Genomic DNA, 18,371 nt, shown 5'->3' with positions numbered 1-18,371 from the left:
TTTATTTTGCCTTTTACAATGCTGTGGCAATAGTCACTTAACAGGGCTTCATTTTGTCTCTTCGTTTATTTGGATTGGTTTATAGGAAATGTCTTCTTGCAGCAAACCCATTCATGCTACCGTCACTTTAGGGTTTTCTTACTGGCTTTCTTACATTTAACAATGTGTTTGCTAAGGGTACAAGAGCCTTACTCTTCTCAAAGCATTGGTACTTCACCTTTAAATTCAGATACCAGCTTTGCAGTGAGCAGGCAGAACATAAGTCTGAACAAATCTGCTTTTTAAGTCACTTTTTGAGGTAACAGAAATACATATTCAGATGTAATGTGTCAGGGCTGAGATTGCTTGTGACCTCAAAAGAGATGATGGATGCTTTTTGTTTGTAGTGACAGCACAGGGGTCCTCCTAAGATCTGTTCTAGAGTGATTCATCAGTGAGATGAATCCCTTTGCTCTGCAAAGGAATCTGGACACGAGGTTTAACAAGGCCAAGTGCCGGGTCCTGCACTTGGGGCACAACAACCCTATGCAGTGCTACAGACTAGGAGAAGTCTGTCTAGAAAGCTGCCTGGAGGAGAGGGACCTGGGGGTGTTGGTTGACAACCGACTGAATATGAGCCAGCAGTGTGCCCAGGTGGCCAAGAAGGCCAATGGCATCTTGGCTTGTATCAGAAACGGCGTGACCAGCAGGTCCAGGGAGGTTATCCTGCCTCTGTACTCGGCACTGGTGAGACCGCTCCTCGAATACTGTGTTCAGTTCTGGGCCCCTCACCACAAGAAGGATGTTGAGGCTCTGGAACGAGTCCAGAGAAGAGCAACAAAGCTGGTGAGGGGGATGGAGAACAGGCCTTATGAGGAGCGGCTGAGAGAGCTGGGGTTGTTTAGCCTGGAGAAGAGGAGGCTGAGGGGTGACCTCATTGCTCTCTACAACTACCTGAAAGGAGGTTGTGGAGAGGAGGGTGCTGGCCTCTTCTTCCAAGTGACAGGGGACAGGACAAGAGGGAATGGCCTCAAGCTCCGCCAGGGGAGGTTTAGGCTAGACATTAGGAAAAAATTCTTTACAGAAAGGGTCATTGGGCACTGGAACAGGCTGCCCAGGGAGGTGGTTGATTCACCTTCCCTGGAGGTGTTTAAGGCACGGGTGGACGAGGTGCTGAGGGATATGGTTTAGTGTTTGATAGGAACGGTTGGACTCGATCCGGTGGGTCTCTTCCAACCTGGTTATTCTGTGATTCTGAGAGATAAAAATCTGCTAACAGTTTTGCTTCTCTCATGTCACAAGGTCAATTAGTTCATTGTAATCATTAGTGCATCTCTGTGTTGTGTAGCATCATCAGCCTGTGGAGTTGGTTAACGTTAAGTAAACTGATAGGCCAAGTCCTAAACAAAAATTGGCCGTACTGTTGTCTGTCCAGGCTGAAGAATACTGCAGGACATCCCAGCAACATCAGCTTGCCAGGTGTGAATATGTATGTGTGGGTTGGTGTTGATAGATGGGTTGGGTTCTTTAAACCAATTTACTAAACAAATATTGAAGCTTAATTTCCAATGGATTTAGCTGATGGACTTTTAAGCTAGGTTCTGGTGCTGTAGTGTGAGCTCACTCCTTTATTATTAGACACTAGAGAGTGCACATGGAAGAGGAGTCTTGGCTGAAGAACACATTTATCCGACATGTCCTAAGGTGCAAAGTCCAGCTGAAATACTTCCCACTGTGAAGTCATTGATTCTAGGGGCTCACCCATGTGGTTTTTCTGATGTCTGAAAGGATTGGAATTCATGTTCTAGCTTTTCAGCCTTCAGAGGAGCACTGACTGTCTCTGGCGTTTGTCTGGCCACCTACCTTCCCACACTTGTAGGAACAAAATCTTTCAGGCCTCTGCTTTCCTGAGGAAATTTGTTGCGAGTGTCTGGCAAGATTAGAAGATACTGAGGAACTAATAGGCAAACACATAGATGGCATCATTGCATAAATCCTTTATTCTGGGGCTACAAAACAAGGTGAAACCAAGGGGAATTTTAACTTTCCATTTCCCATAATGAAAGCCGTTCTTCATCCTAGCAAAAGAAGCTGAGGAATAGTTCAGAAAATACATTTCAGAAAGAGCGGTGGGATAGTCCTATGGTTAAGGTAGGTCTTTAGCTGAACTCTTCAGTCAGCCACACTCCTGAACCAACCCCAGTGAATCTTTGTGTGTTAAGTTTCTCATCTGTAAAACTGGTACAACTCCTTAAAGCAGCATCTGTTACACCCTTCTCTGCTGCAGGATGAGTTATGCTGTATGTAACCACGCAAATGAAGGCCTCCTGGCTGCTTGGGATCTTTGTTTCCTGCCTGCCTTGATAGGGCTTCTGTCAGCCTTCTGTGACTGTTAGTTGAGAGACAGGATTTGCCCTGTGATATTAGGCAGTGCTTATTCAGCTACGCTGCAGGGTGGCTGGCTGCCTCTAAAAGAAACCAGAATGTTAATTTTGGCTTGGATGCTTGCATTTAAGCAAATAGAACATTACTGGTCAGGGGTATATTAACTTAACTCCTCTCTGTAAGCCACTACGTTTACTGTCAAACCACAAAACAAGCATTAAGAGGTCTTATTAATGCATTTTATATTTATAGACATTTTAAATAAAGTGATCTGCCTTAAAGTATTTAATATCTATTTATGTTACAAGAATTTCTGAAGGGGGAAAAAAAGTTAGCATTACAAAAAGCTGTTTTATTGCTCCCTTGGTAAATGAGAATCTTAGGAAAAAGAACCCCACCACCCTCCTCAAGAATAACAGCTAAGAAACACAGCAAACCCCTTTTGCGACCTAGAAATAACAAGTAGTACTTTGTGTAGAAAATACTGTGTTTTTAATGTTATTCTGTAGTTCTGACCACCCCATTGAACAGAGAATAGATTCACACTGAAGTGAATCTAAACTAAACTACCATTTGAAGTTGTAAGACGGATTTTTCCAAAACCATGGAAGAATTTCTCTCTAAGGTGCTCTGTATCGTATGAGTGGGAACAAGCATGGCTCCAGGGCTTTAAGCTGACTTTTTTTAAGTCACCACCTCTAAAATGAAATCTTTTTTCTTATTTTTTTGGCAAGGTTTTTGATTCAGCACAATTTTCCTAATGAGTGATTTCTCATAGCTTTGTGATAACATTAAAAAAATTAAGCTAGTAAAGAAGTTGTCAAATGCCACCGGGAACATCTGCAGCCTCAGTAAGGCAGTGAGCTTATGGGCATGCTGGATGCAAGGACATGGAGGGATATCAACAGAATTATAGAAACACAAAACCAGCTACTTATATATATGCGCTGATTATTTTTCTAAGTTAAACTCCCTTGGTATTGAGCTTTTGCACAGCACTGCAGTGTTTGCATTTTATTTCTTGTCTCCCCTTTGCATCCTTTGACTTGACTGCATCTCCCCCTTCCTGCCTTCATTCAAGCCCTTCCTTAGTAGCCACCAGTGTTTAGAACGTCCTAAATTCTGACACAAAGTGCCTTTGTGGTAAAACATGTTTGTTTTGCTCCTCCAGTCTGTTAGTCTGCATGTGGCAAGTATAATTTCTCATGGCATTTCATCCATATGCAGCTATTTGTATGGATATTGCAACATGGATTCATTGATTAATCTAAACTGAACTTAAGCTTTCTAAGCCAGCATCTACAAGACCAGTGCATTGCCTTTATTTTTTCCTGTCCCTCTGTGACCTGTGTATCTGCTCGCAATAGTTGCCATTTGTGGCTGGGTTCAGAAGCAGTTTCCATAGCATGAGGCGCGCAGTGCTTTCTTGCAGGAGTTTTATGCTTTTATTTCTTCTGGTATCTTCTTTTTATCTGAGAGAAATGGCCAGTAAGACAAAAAGAGATTCTGTGGCCTCATGGGCAGGAAAACTGGCTTATACCGTGGATTTTCTTCATGACTTATGCCTTCAGCTTCCTGGGGAAAATTCAAATAATTCTGAAGCATATGATGAGACCATTTGGAAAGTTCATCCATGGTCATAGTGTCTTTAATGATGAGGAGTGACTGGTTTCAGCTAGTACCTGAATGGCAAGTTGTGAATGTTTGCTTCTTGTAGTTGTGCAGAGCTTTGCAAACCAAGTCCCACTCAGGCTGACTTTCTGAGTATTTAGGGACAGAAACCTGTGTGTTACCAGGATGCCACATAGTAATTTAAAGCTGTGTTCTATGGGTTTGAAAACCTTAAAAAAACCCAAAAAACAAAACAACACAAAAAACCTAAAAAAACCCCAAAAAAAAAAACCCAAACAAAACCAAAGAAAATTTGTTTGGTTTTGTTTTTTTTTTCTCCCTTAAGTGCATTTTTTTGGGGTTTTGGAGTAAATACAATTGTTGCTTTGTTTTGAGCTTGCCTTTTTCTGAGAGACTCCAGCGTGCAGGGCTGAGGTACTGTAGTATGTGTTAGTTCTGCAGCTGTTGGTAAGCTATGTGATTAGTTTGGAAGCTCTTAGCAGCAAGCAGTAACTTGAAGTTAGTGGTATTTTGGATGTCATTAAGAGGGAAAATTCTTATGTTGTTCTTGAGGAATAATACTGATTTACTCTCCGAAGCCTTATTTTACACTCTGCAGATCATTTTTCATTTTGGATTTCCCCTGTGAGATATTTTTTCTATACTAAAGAAGCAGATAAAATAATTCCTATCATGTGTGCATTGATGGATTTATATCTCTCTGTTCTTGGGGGCTGGCACATAAAGGTTCTGCCACTGATAATCAGCTCCCTTACCTTGATATGGAATTTTCATGATGAGGACAGAGATGTAAGGAAAAAGGATATACATATTTGATCACTCTACCAATTTTTCTTTTTGCTCCAGCAGCCCTAGGAGAAAGAGTTATGTCAACTCTCTCTTATAAAGAGCCATGAATATATTCTTTTTCCTAATGCTTAATGGGATAATTTGAAAGCTTGGCTTTTGGTGGGTGTTAGAAATCCTAGCACTTTTCAAAACGAGTGAAAGGCAACTTCAGTAATTTGACTAATGCTTCTGCTGTCCAAATGTCATCCAGCAGCCAAGGCAACGGGAAGGCTCTTGCTTGTGTGCAGTGCTTAGAGTAGAAAAAAGAAAATGTCAATTTACCCTCAGGGTTGGTGTTCTGAACTGCATAACATCTGAAACACACACATCTCCCTCCTACTGTCCACCTGCAGAGGAAGCTCTTGAGAATTAAAAAAAATTTAAACTCTTAGCCCAGTTCTTCATGTCTGTTGTGCTTTATGCATGCTGGGGCAGGCCTGGAGAGCTCATGCCAAAACTGCATTTATTCTGTCCCTTCCATGTCAAAGCTACAAGGAGAAAAAGGCAGGAAGAATGCAAATAGAGAAGATGGAGAAGGATGGTCCGGGCTTCAAGATTTTCTGTTTTCTCCAGGGCATTTTGCGCAGTAAGGATCTGTAAGGGAAATGCAGATGCAAGAATGAGATGTGAAGGGTTGGCTTTATCCTTTTTCCTGTTTTTCTGCACTTCCTCTTCCATTTTTATATCTATTTTCTTATAACTCTCTACCATACCTCTGTTTCCAAAGCACTGTTTCTACTTTTGATGACTCCTTATGGAATGACAGTCAAGACAACATAGAGGTTCACCTGCAACAGGGCAGCTAATGCTCATGACCACACTCCAGCCGCACTGACAACTTTTCAAATCCTATCCTTTAAGACCAGTGACCAAGTCTTCTAGCCAAGCTGCTTTTTAACGCTGTGGTGATGTCCTAAACCAGCAACCTTTGCATTTGTTCCACAGCAGAATGCTAGTGGGTTTCATGCAGTGTCACTTATGTTCCTGGTTGACTCATTTTAATAAAAGGTTCTAAACCACCTCAAATATTTTTACTTTTCTCCTGTTGGAAGTTGTCACAGGAGCCTGAAGGGCGTGATACGAGTGCAGGCTTGAGGGAGTGTGGCCCACAGTATTGCAAGTGGGAAGGGAGGTGTCTGTGAGTCAGCCTCTCTAATGCGTGATGTCTGTGCAGCAGGAAATCTCGAGAACATCTGCACTAGGAAATCCCATTCCTCTCTGATATCTCAGCTGAAGCTGTTCCCTCATGTGCCAATAATAGTCAATTGGAAATGGTGTCTGAACAGCTCTGACATGCGAAGTCTATGGGTGTTGGCTTCCTTGTAGGCTGGGTGAGGAGGCAGAAAGTGGTCACTGCCATGATGGAATCCAGTTCCTAGCAGGAAAGGCCTATGGGTTTGATTTCTTTAGATACTTGGATTCTCTGATAATGCTTCCTTTGGGCACAACCTACTTTGCAGAGTCTGGTTTGACAGTGGCTGTGTGCTGCCAAAATGGCTGTGGGTAACCTTGCTGAGCTGTCTCATTCTTTTATCGAGTCTTTTGAGGTCTGGTTGAGACCTCACTGGGTTCCTTCTAGCCTTAAATTATGTTGCTTTGGGTTTTCCTTTGAAAGTGTATGGGGCACAGCTGGCACAGTGCTGGCAACAGGGGCTTCTCTGCCTCTCTGAGGACAGAGCCGGAGCTGCCCTTTGCTGGGCACAGTTGGTTCCAGATGGCTCAGCAACAGCCCCACCACAGAGCACAGCGAAGCCCCTCAGCAAACCTCTTGGTGCTTCTGTGAATGCATATTCAGTAGAGGGCAAAAAGGCTGCACAGGGTGTAAGGAAGAGGAGGGTGTGAGAAAGACTGAGGTAAGCTTTCAACTGGTAAAATGAGCACAGCAAATGGGTTCTTATCGTGGACAATAGTGCTTGCCTTTCCATCAGAGCAGACAAGCTGCCTGCCTGCAGACCCAGCACAGAGATATCCAAACACAACTGACTTCAAAAGGTAGTTTTCGCTAACAAAACTTGCAGAAGAAGAACCAGCTGCTGGAGAGTTTAGCATGTCATTTTTGAAGACTGTCAGCCTCTCTTCCTTTTCTCCTGTCCTAAGGATAACTTTGACTGCACTTGTATTTCCATTCAGCAGTGATATCAGAAAAGCCCAACTGAGCTAGCAGCAGCAGCAACTGGATGCTAAACCAAAAAGACGCTAGGCTTGCAAAAGAGGCTTTACTTTACTTGTTTATTCAAGCTTTGTTTGCTTATTCTCTTAAATGGAGCCTAAGGAAGCTCAGGACTGATGTTAATTTGTGTTGCCTAGTTGGAACAATAACCTTTCCCTCTGCTAAATAAGCCTGACTGGTACAAGTGGCTGTTCTACTTCAGAACAAGTATTCAAACACAACCCACCTGGAGAAAGAGACAGACCCTTTCTCATTAGATATCTGCTCCAGCTAGCTCTTCTTCCATCCCCCACTCTGAATGCTTCAGAGGCTGAACCAGACTTTTCAGTCTATGAGCTCTGCCAGGATAAAAGGGATACGCCTGCTTCAATGTAGTCAGACTGGTCCGTTTGCACGGCCATCAGTACTTCAGTGTGTGTACAGGTAAATACACTGCAGACAGCCTGACCCTACTGGGCTGGTCTAACAGACTCTGGTAGTGACAGGATGCTGATTATCACAGTGAGCCAGGCTAATCAAAGACATCTATCACATGCAAACGTTTGTTCACCTTGGTAGTGGTACATGGCATATTGACTTGATCAGCATGATGCCCCATTGACCCTCTCAGCTGAATGTCCTGGTCTCCATTTACACATAGGTCAACTGTCGGAACCCTTCTCTGCAAGTGTCAAGTTTATCCCCCCAGGTCTGCAGTGAGAGGCCTTAGCTACTCTCCCAGCATCTCCCTGAGCTAAGCAAATAGTACCCGTGTTTGTATGCACTTGGGTACCAGCCGCAGGGAAGATAAATTGCTTATTGTGCTTTTACTGAAGGTCAGTGGGTCAAATACTGAGTAGCGTCTGTCTTGCAATCTGTGCCTAAATTATAGGAAACATTTATGTGTGTGCTTAAATCCAACAGCAAACACTAAAGAGCTTATGAACACTCTTCCACTGAGCACATTCCTGAGTATTTGCACAAATAGGAAAAATACCAAGCGTTGAAAATGTAATATTCAAAATGTATTCATGCCTTGGGTTTGTTGTAGGAAGTTAGCTGGCTCTGTATGATATTTCTAGCCAGATGAGATGTAGGTAAGGAATACAGCTTATCTGGGGCCAAGTCCTGCTTCCCATTAGTCCGGAGTCTCTCTTCAGTGATCTTTATTTTAATTTTTTTTGACCAAGTAGGGAATACAATATTCATTCATAGGTTGTTATGTGGTATTTTACACCTTTTTAAAATAAACCTTTCCCTCCACTTTTTTGATGTAGTCTAGTTAAAGCATTTGTAGATGAAGGAATGGGTGGAATAAAATCCTGGCATTGGTTAAGATGTTATATTTTGACCTGTAAGAATGAGGTGAAGTATCTGAGCTGGAATGCAAAATCCGGAGAAAGTAGTAAGGTAGTTTCCGGTGCTATTTTTGTATTTCCTGAGGCTTGTGTCATTATGTGCTGCCTTATTACTCTTCTCATATAAGATATGAAAATAACAGAGGGAAATTGCTTTTCCATTCTATTTCCTGAAATCTAAAACACACCATTATTTCATCTTACATTCAGATATCTCTGATATTTAAATGCTGAAGATCCATGTTAGTTGGATGCTTCATAACGTACATCCATGTTCCTGAGACTGGTTTACGTTTAGAGCTCCTTTGGAATATTCCTGTCCTCTGTTTCTCCTGTGTTGATTCTCTTTTATTCCAGTTATAAGTAATCTTTTTTCTGCAACTAGCTTGTGTATTTTTGGGGGGTTTTGAATGTTTTTTTTGTCCCTGAAGGCTGAATTTTGCTCAGATTAGTCTGTGACAAACTGCTCCAGGGGTGAAAGCCCAGTGTAGTACCATAGGAGCAAACCCACTCTGTTTTTGCAAGTGTTGTATCTATACTTGGGTAGGTGGAACTATTAGAGTGGTAACACACTAGCTCTCAAAAACTCCGTATTTTATTAATTTCACGAGCACAACCCATCCAGGTTTGTTTTGGGTCAGTTTTTAGAAGGATAAATGTCACAATTAGTTCCTTCAACTGTTACTAGGTCTTGGTATTGTTACTGATATACTGTGGATGCTTTCTTTAAATTTTGACAGGTGTACAACATGTTTCAACATCAAAGTCTTGGAATTAAAGTCAACATCCGAGTGACCAAACTAGTCCTGCTCCGCAAACGTCCTGTGAGTTCTAACTCATTTTTTACCCTGCTGCTATAATTGTATGGCTGCAATCTTGCAGACAGAGCAGGATCCCTGTGCTGGGATGGGGGAACGAAATGGGGCACATCTGGCCACGTAAGCACAAATTCTAAGTAGTGCCTGCCACACTTCACTAGGTAGTATTAAAGATGGGAAGTACAGAGAGCTGCATGAGTGAAAGGAACTACAGTTCTTTTATTTATCCTTCCTGGTAAGTCTTTGCATGTAGTCATGAACCAGCCTTGGGACTTAACTGTTTAAAAGATTAAGAATTATACGGCTCTAGTATCAAACATAAGTGTTCCAGACTTATGAGACTTTTGAATGTAGTGCTATTTCAGAAGCTTATGAGGTGCTGCCAGTGGATGAAGTTTGTTCTGTAGATCAAATGATAGAAGTCGATGTGGATTCCAAAGTAATCCTAGCTCACCAGCTCAGATGAGGCTAGTTTCACACTTGTCATTCCCTCACATTTATATCTCTAAGACTCTGAGTTTTCATCAAAGGTCTAATGGTTTGTGTAAAAACTGATATTTCTTCTTTTGTATCCCCTTTTTTCCAAAAGGCAAAGTTGTCTATTGGGCATCATGGAGAGAGGTCTCTGGAGAGCTTTTGTCAATGGCAAAATGAAGAATATGGTGGGGCAAAATACCTTGGTAACAACCAGGTTCCTGGTGCGAGGGATGACACCCCTCCCGTTGATGCTGCTGTTTTTGTAACCAGGTATAGTGAGCTCTATTTTATCAGTATACTTCAAGCAGTAATGGCCCATAGTCAATGATGGGGTTATCACATCTAGCAGTAATTAAAAAAAAAGATATGCTGATACATGTGTTACCTACATGCTGTTCAGATGGCTCAGATGAAAGTGATTTGTCTTGTTTGTGTGCATACTTAACAAAGTTATGCAAAAGCATCTCTCCTGAATCAGAGCATTGTCATAGTCAGGATGCAGGCAAGACGTGGCTGTAGCACAAGTGACATTTTTTTCTCACGCCAACAGGTGTAAGTGGAAAAAATAGGTGAGGTTTTTAGCCATAAGCTCTTCTTCCTGGGAGAAAGAGAGTTGAGAACACATCCGAGAACAAGTGCTCTGTGTGTGATTAGATCTGAATCAACTGAACAGTCTGAGAGACAGTTGATACTGGTAGAGCAGACAGTCTGCCAGTAGTGGGAAGATGGTGAGGGAGTTGCCCTCTAAAGAAAATGAGAGATGGATACTATACAATAAATTGATTATTTCTCTCTTTGCCTTAGGAAATAACCACTTTAACATTTCTCCTATATCATAGCTGAGACAGAGGAGAGTTGTCATTCTTAATTTGTCTGTATGTTTGAAAACTGCTGTGTTTATTTCAGATGTGAAATAATCTGTGTTTGAATACTTGAGCAGAATTCCTTGCAGTCTGCAGCCCCCTACCTATCAATGTATTGAACACATCGGGGTATGGCCCAGATAAAGTAAGCAAAAAAGGTGTTCACTCCATTAACCTGTAGTCTTTTTTTCCTCTGACTTCAATACCTGAGCTCAACCTCGCAGTACAATGCAAGTCCCGTGTTCCTCACTGTCACCATAAATTTTGAGGAGCAAATGCATGGATGTTTAAATTGATTGCATACTTTAAGATGTGAATGAAAAATGCATTGGTATAGAAATGCTCTGTGAACAATTAAAATGAGCATAAAAATACAGCGTAAGACAGATGCTGTATGTGTTAGAAGAACGCTACTTTCTACCCCCCTCCCCCGCAGTTTGAGACAGGAAATGTCTGTATTGCAGTTTAGTATTACTCACCTCTTTCACCTTTTCTCTTTGCCAACAATATAAGTAGAAATACATAGTTTTGCATGAACTGCCATTCTGATTTAATAATCTGTTGTGTTAACAGTCACATTGCAAACTATCTATGAGATTTTGGTGAGTGCTCAGTAAAATAGCTGGTGAGCAGGGCATAGGGCCAGCAAAGTTCCTAAGAATGCACCTTCACAGACGTGTGCAGTTCTCCCAAATCCTTCTCTCTCCTCTGTTTTCAGTGTAGTCCAACCAAGCACTTAAGCAGATACTTAACATTTTAGACAGGGTGAATAGTTCCTTTGAAGTCAATGGGCTGCACATCCTGGTTATAGTTAAGCATGTGCTTCATTGGATCAGGGCCTAAATAAATAACTAACGTTTTTGCTAAACTCATCTGGGCATCCAGATGTCTTGCATGACAAGTGAGGCATACAGAATCTTTTCTGATGTGCTCTAAGCACAAGGCAGAGGGAATGAGCAGAACATTTAATCTGTGTATTCTCTCTGTAGCTTGTAAAATTGAATGCATAATGTCAGGCTAAATGAGTTAGACTTGGGCATTTGAGGAAGAATTGTAGGAAGAATTTGTAGGCAGAATTGTTCAACAGATTCATAGAGTTTCACAGACAGAATAGATGGGGAAGTACAGGTTTGGTTGGGTTAAAATCTATATTCAGATCTTGTGAGAAAGTTCAGGCCAGGGAGCACATTGCTGTGCATGAGAGCAGCATTTCCCCTGTTTGATAGGCCAGCAGTGTGTACCTATGGCCCTTTTCCTTCCTTTTTGCTGTGCCTTCTCATCCTTAACCTATCCTGCTTCTGCTGCAGAGAGGATGCTGCATTGCTTGGAAGACTTCTGGCCCAGCAGCCCAATGTCTGCATCAGGGAAATGAAGTTTTCTACTCTTGGCTTTCGAAGTGCGTGTGTGTGTCCCTGGACCCTCCCCAGACTGTACAGATGGACCAGTGGTAAAGGATATGGGAGCAACAGCATGTCCAACATAAGAAATAGCGCCAGAAAAAGCAGAAGCTGAATTTTCAGCAGCTGCAGCTGCTTTAGGACTGAAAACAGATTCTTTGGGGTCAGCCTCTGAAGAAATCCCTCTGGTTCCAATCTGGCTGTATTCATTTAAAACACCAAGGCACACTTGCCTTTTGAAACTTCACCTCAAACTGATGTTCCCCATGTACTCATTTGTATGCAAAAATAGATGACCTAGGTGGCAAATATCCCACCCTGTGGGATTTTAGTAGTATCCACCTGATTGAGGTCCAAGTAAGAGGCATGCTATGTCCGTGAAATAAGATGTACCCTTGTCCAGTTCAGAAAGTGAGTCAATGGGAATAATCTGTTATAGCCCTGACAATCACCAGACTTTTCTTGTTCAAATTCTGGTTTTGACCTTGCAGAAATTCAGATCTCTGGCTTCTAATGATAATGTGCTTTGTATTTTAATGGACAGCTGACCAGAATAACTTCTGTCTGCGGAATCTGTGCCTTAGTGATTTTAAAAGTGTGTCTCATTTGAAGCTCATTGCCTCTCTTGATTTTCTGTCTTGCACATTCTCTGGGAAATCTTCGGATATTCTGATGTTCTCCCCACCTCCTGGCTGTTGGTGTTTGGGCCTCTTAGATTATAGGTGGTGTAATAGTAGAGCAAAGAATGACACAACACTGATAAGAACAGAGTTCAGAGCTGTCATTAAGCAAAGACTTCTTTTCCAACCTTAATGAATCTCTGATTCTATGACTTAATTTTTCCTGACATACAGATGTAGTTATTCCATTTCCAGCCTGCCACATTTCTCCGACCCTTTGACTTCCAATTAAATGGGCAAACGAAGCAATTCCATGTGCATCAAGGAAACTGGGCAAATATTGCTACTAAATGTATGGATATATGTTGAAAGGGGTTTTGGCAGGTTTTTTACTGTACCAGTTTCCTCTGCCCTTTAGCTTTATGACCCTGCAGGGTCAAAAAAACGTCATTTGAAGGGTGCTGGGAAGTGACCATTAAACAGAATACTTCTTATTCAAGTTGCACAGTTCAACTGCTGTCCTCCTCTCTTACAGGAAAGACGTGAATTGAAGAATTTGGCTTAGCACAGTTAGGTATTTTTTTCCAGTTTGTATGAGCCAGATGGAAGAGTGACTGTACGAGGAGTTCTGAGCTCTTCTTTTCCAGACATTTTTATTGAACAAAACAACTGATTTGTTGTCATTTTTTGAGAAGAATTGTTTGAGTCTGAGAATGGAAACACTCTGCGCAGTATGGCCAGTGAAAATCACTGAGAATTTCACATACCCCTAGAAGATGAGAACACATCCTGCTTGATTCTGTCAGTGGCTAAATGCGAAGAGCAAATTTGCTTCACAGCTACAGCATGTGATTTCAATATATTATCCAGCAATTAGTGTCTGACGAAGGTCAGGTCTTGGATTTGAACTGCAGCTCCTGGACTAAGTTTTGTTGCAACATAGTTCTGTAAAAGATTCTGCTAAGAAAACTGTCTCTCTGTGATAAGACTTCTGCACATGCAATGAGTATTAAGATATCTTTTTTATGTTCTTGGAGTATCATTATCGTATCATTCATGTCAAAAATATAGATGCAGTCAAGCTAAAAAATGTTCCGAATGGAGACCTGTGATTGCAACCTTTTTAAAAGCAGATCAGTTTCCATGTCATGGTGGAGCCCATTGGTGTAATTGAGCCACAGGTGATCTTTGGCTCCCCTGGGACTATCAGGAAAGGACTGTAGGAGACTCAGTATATAGGTTTTGTGATGGGCTGGCTGCCTGCCTTTAGAAGAAGACTGAGACCCGCCATGCTAATTTCTGATGAAAACTAAAGGTTTGAATGTGCTTTTCTGTTTAGCAACAGAGTTTTTGGGTAAAACATTTACAGTTGGTCCAGGTGATTTACAGCCTAGCATTTTGGTGTAAGATCTTTGAATAGAAGGATGGCATCTCTTGGACTTTTGTTTATGACAGTTTAAAGGATGAGCTGAGGAAGTTTCATGCTTGCAGGTCTTCATGCAGTGAAATAGGCAGCTATGTTCAGTTCTTCTTGCTGACCTGTTTTGAGTCCTTCCCTGACTAGACAGCATTCTGCTTACAGACAAGGATTGTTCTTCCTCTGTAGGAGAGTCTGCAAGTTGTGTTGGATTATTTAAAAGATCTCTTATTTTATGGCGTGGTGGTAGTTTCTCCAGGGAGCTGCCTGAAAGTGCCAGACACCTTTCAGTGTAAAACACAGTACAAGGAGCAAAATCGCTGTGCTTTATTTGCAGAGCTGGCCAGCCCCTGAAGAGAGATGCTTTTCTAGCAGTGGCCTCCTGCCATCTGCTAATAGTTCAGCTCTCTGTTGTCACAAGAGAAGCATCTGTTTGATTTACCGGTTTATATAAGTCCTTAAATAAACCTCCATCAAGTTGGACCTGGGAACTCAGGCAGGTGTCTTTGTGCCAGCTCCATCAGGAGATTGTCATTAGTCTTTGGAAAGACAGGAATGCCAAGGTGTCGAGACACAGTAAAGCTGTGGTGAAAAATGAAACTGGGGCCAGTGCGTGGTCATAGCTTCCGATTTTGTTTTGTTCCTGTCTGGCTTTTTAACACTTTGATGGTTTTAATGGTTTTTCCGTGTTTAAGCATGGTTAGTTTTCAATGTCTGCTTAACAAGAGCTGGTAATAGCTGTTGTTCTCCTTCCAGGCCCTTGGCAACTTTATTTGTGACTTTCAAAGGAGTTTGATGTGAAGAGTTTGGGTTCATCAGCTGCAGTTCTGGGCCTTAAGTCCTTTTTCCTATAAACCCTAGTTTAATATTTTTGCTTCAATGAAAAAGTATTTTTATTATTTTTCTAAGTATTTATCTTTCTCTAAGTATTCTCTAAGTATTATCTTTCCCTAAGTATTTTTTATCTTCCCCCTGCCAAACTCTTAAACTCAAGATCCCACTAGGGACTCAGGCATTTCAAATGACACACTCTGAAGGTATAATGTGATTCTCTCACCAGCCTCCCCACAGGGTGAGGAAAGCCATAATGACAGAGATTATGGTTCTTCGGCTTCCCTTGGGTTAAGGAACTTCTGAATTGTTTTAGCACATGTGATGCTTTTCTCCAGCTCCTCGTCATAGCAGATAGCACTGCAAAGGACGTCTGGTGAAGATAGCTCCTAAAGTTTAGGTCTATGTGCCTACTGAAGTGTATTTAACCATTAATTTAGTTATAAATACTTTTCCTCCCACGCTTATTTTTCTGTCATAAGGAATCTGACTTACAAAATCTTTTCACATGGAATGTCATCACTTAAACGGTGAGCTTCAAGGCTTTTTAATTGTGTTTGTTTAATACAACTCTGTGGATCCCTGGTTGATTTGTGGGTGCCAGTGGCATATGTGGTATCTCCTCCTGCCTTGATGAGATCTGAGGAAGCTGGATGAGATGCTGGGGAGTAACGGAGACCAAATCAAGTCTCTTGAACCTCTCTGTGTTGGATCATAAAATAGCAAATCTGTCTGTGATAAGTTTAGCTGAAGCTAGTTCACCTAACTGTTACCTGGCAAATCCTGAAATTCTCTTTTTTCTTCGTTGTCAACATCTGTATTTCTCTTTAGTCCTGCTTCTTTCTTGTCCTCTTCCATTCCAGTAGAAAAAGAACAAAAAGTGCAAAACTGAGAATTTCTTGGTATGCACAATGAGTTGTGTGTCTCAGGCATTGTCTTCTCCTCCCACTTTTGATGGTGCTGTTGGATCACAGGGTGTCTGCTCCTTTTTGTAACAGTTCTCTTGTGAAAATAAGAGGTTCCATTTTAATCCAGTTGCTGGAGAAGTCTGACATCATAGAGTGAGGCACTACTCTTTTACATGCCAAAGTTTAAGTCTATTAAATTGCACTGTAGTATATGGAGCTGATTCACACAATTGCTTGTAATCTTGCAGTAGCAATCGATGCTGCTGTCTGTTGTTATTGTGTAGACTGTACAGCAGCTTTTAAAGAAACCCAAACCTCAACAGCAATGATATGCGAGTCATGCATCACTGCTCTTTCCTAGCATGAAGTCTAGAGGCACAGGATACATTTCACTTCTGTTCTGTTTTTCTTTCTAGGACAGACTTCTGCGTACACAAAGACGAGCCTTGTGACACTGTGGGTAAGTCAAAGAAGTAAGGGAGAGTGTTTTGGTAGCCACCTCTACTCTAAGAGGCGCTTTCTGGGCAAACTTTCATTCTTTAGTTTTCTGTAATGTTGCTTTTGCTGCTCTGTATACCTCTGTGATGCGAATCTGGATTAGTTGAGCGGGCTATATGCTCAAAATAAGCCATTAAATGTTAATCCCTTCTAAGCACTGGAGGTCTCTGTGTATAGGAAATAATCTAAAGCATTTCTGTTTCTTTGGAGTGGATGTACAATTAGATAATTGGAGATTAAGACACTGTCTTTTGGTGTGTCTGTATAATGCTCCTTTCAGTGCTCTCTCACCTAAACCAAGAATTTGCTAACTAACAAATGTATTTCCTGTTGTAAGAATACATGTAACACTCCCAGATCAAACTGGCACTCAGACACCAGAGAAGAATACCTCATTGTGAGAAAGCCAATTTAAATCTTCTTTTCTGCCTTCTAGTGCTCCTACTTCCTAACTGCCTTTAATTTTATCCAAACTCTGGATACACAGGACCCTTACATCCTACACATTAAATACTTTGTCTATTTATGTATTTAAGTTAGGTAGCCGTAACCTTCACTGTATCTGTTCTCCTGGTGTTTTCTTTAATTGCCACAGTAGCAGCAGTGTTTGGAGGCACACCTCAACATCCTCTCTGTGATGATTGCATGGGTTTTTTTTAAACTTGTCTCTAAGTCAAGAGGCTCCTCATCCTTCATTCTATGTAAACTTGGAGTGAATCCTGATTTTTCAGATGATCTTATACTCCAGTGTTCAGAGGGCCACTTGCAAGCTGGAGGTTCCTATGCTGACAATAGCGGGTGATGAAAAGCATGGGGAAAAATGCCTTCAGCAGGAGCTCTGAGACTGCCTAAAGAAATCTCATCTCAGAATGCAGGTCCTTCCCTCTCTGTGTTGTGGAGACTGATCAGGTGAAAGGAGGAAGTGCAGAACTGCAAATACAGATGTTTTATTTTCAAATAAGAGCAAGGTCTAGCCTCTACATCCAAGTTTTCCAGTGGCAATCCCTAGTACTGCATTCAGTCTCCAGTGGAAAACACAATTCCACTAAGGAAGGTTTTTATACTGTGTACCTGCTTTTGGAGATGGATGTGACTTTAAAAAAAAGAGAGAGAAGCTCATGGAAGAGACATGCTGACTGAGATGAGAGCTCTTTCCATGTTTAAAGACAGTGTTGTTGGAGATCTCTGTTCAGAGAATGATATTACCATAGGCAGCATGACTAAGGAAATATTTTTGACTGCTTTTCTGTTCTTATAATGCCCAAGTAATTTCTTGTGCTGTGATGATCAGAGCAATAAAGATTGGACTCATTTGTTACTCTTTCCAGCATAGTTTTTCCCAGACTTTTAGAAGGTGAACGTTGCTGGGGCAAAACCAGTCTGGCCAGTTTGCTTCTTTCAATCTTGCTTTTCCTTCATTCTTCCCTGACAGTTTCATTATGTCTCAGTAAAGCACTAGTATCTTCACTTGCATATTTTTTATGCCCCACTGTTTTTGTTGCCTGAACATAGAGGCAGTGTGTCTTATCCCCGAGTGCAGATGAAATCCTCCATCATATGTGATACCATTGTCTCTTAAATTCTGTTGAAATAAGTAAATATTTTGATAACATCAATTTTCAGTCATTATTGCATGTACCCAAATTGATGACTTACTGCAGTTGTTTCAGATCATCTACAGTTTAGGCCCTTACCTCTGTGCTTTATATACTGGCAGCACATATTTTGAAAGTTTTCTTCAAAACCATAAGACAAGGAATTGTTCTGTAGGGCTGCAATCTGAATGAAGTGCACTCAGTTATACTGCACTCTGATAGCTGCTCTCAGAAATACTTCTATGCTTAGTTGCTGGAGGTAGAGCCTGAAAAAGGCAAGCAATTCCTCTGGCCATCAACTTGCTAAGGAGTAATATGAAGTCGGAATGTTGGATTTTTATTGATTCCTATCCATAAAACAATTATTTCATGTTTGTGAAATCTTATGTGTGTCCTAAACCCAAAGGATAGTATCTAATGACTATGGACAACGTGTCTAATGTCCTGAATATATCATATACTTGTGATTTATTGAGATCATTTGCTCTACCTTCTGTGGTTGGATATAGCACTGTTAGCTTCATTCTCCTTCTTCTGCCAAAGGTATTCTGTTGGTGATATGACTATGTGATTTTTCTTTACTGATGAAAGTCAGCCCATATGTAATCCATTCATA

General features: G+C 41.4%; 1 protein-coding gene across 1 annotated transcript in view; it reads left to right on the top strand.

Moving 5' to 3' along the window:
- Nucleotides 1-18,371, top strand: part of ADAMTS17 (ADAM metallopeptidase with thrombospondin type 1 motif 17) — a 173,220-nt gene that overhangs the window by 24,740 nt on the left and 130,109 nt on the right. Inside the window, exons 5-7 of the mRNA XM_069867039.1 lie at nucleotides 9,072-9,155; nucleotides 9,739-9,896; nucleotides 16,079-16,122. Coding sequence (XP_069723140.1) covers nucleotides 9,072-9,155; nucleotides 9,739-9,896; nucleotides 16,079-16,122 — 286 coding nt within the window. The remainder of the gene's footprint in view (nucleotides 1-9,071; nucleotides 9,156-9,738; nucleotides 9,897-16,078; nucleotides 16,123-18,371) is intronic.

This window comes from Phaenicophaeus curvirostris, chromosome 12 (genome assembly GCF_032191515.1).
Source record: "Phaenicophaeus curvirostris isolate KB17595 chromosome 12, BPBGC_Pcur_1.0, whole genome shotgun sequence".
Taxonomy (NCBI): domain Eukaryota; kingdom Metazoa; phylum Chordata; class Aves; order Cuculiformes; family Cuculidae; genus Phaenicophaeus; species Phaenicophaeus curvirostris.
The sequence above is the reverse complement of the archived record's forward strand: the minus strand, read 5'-3'. Positions and strand labels throughout refer to the sequence as shown.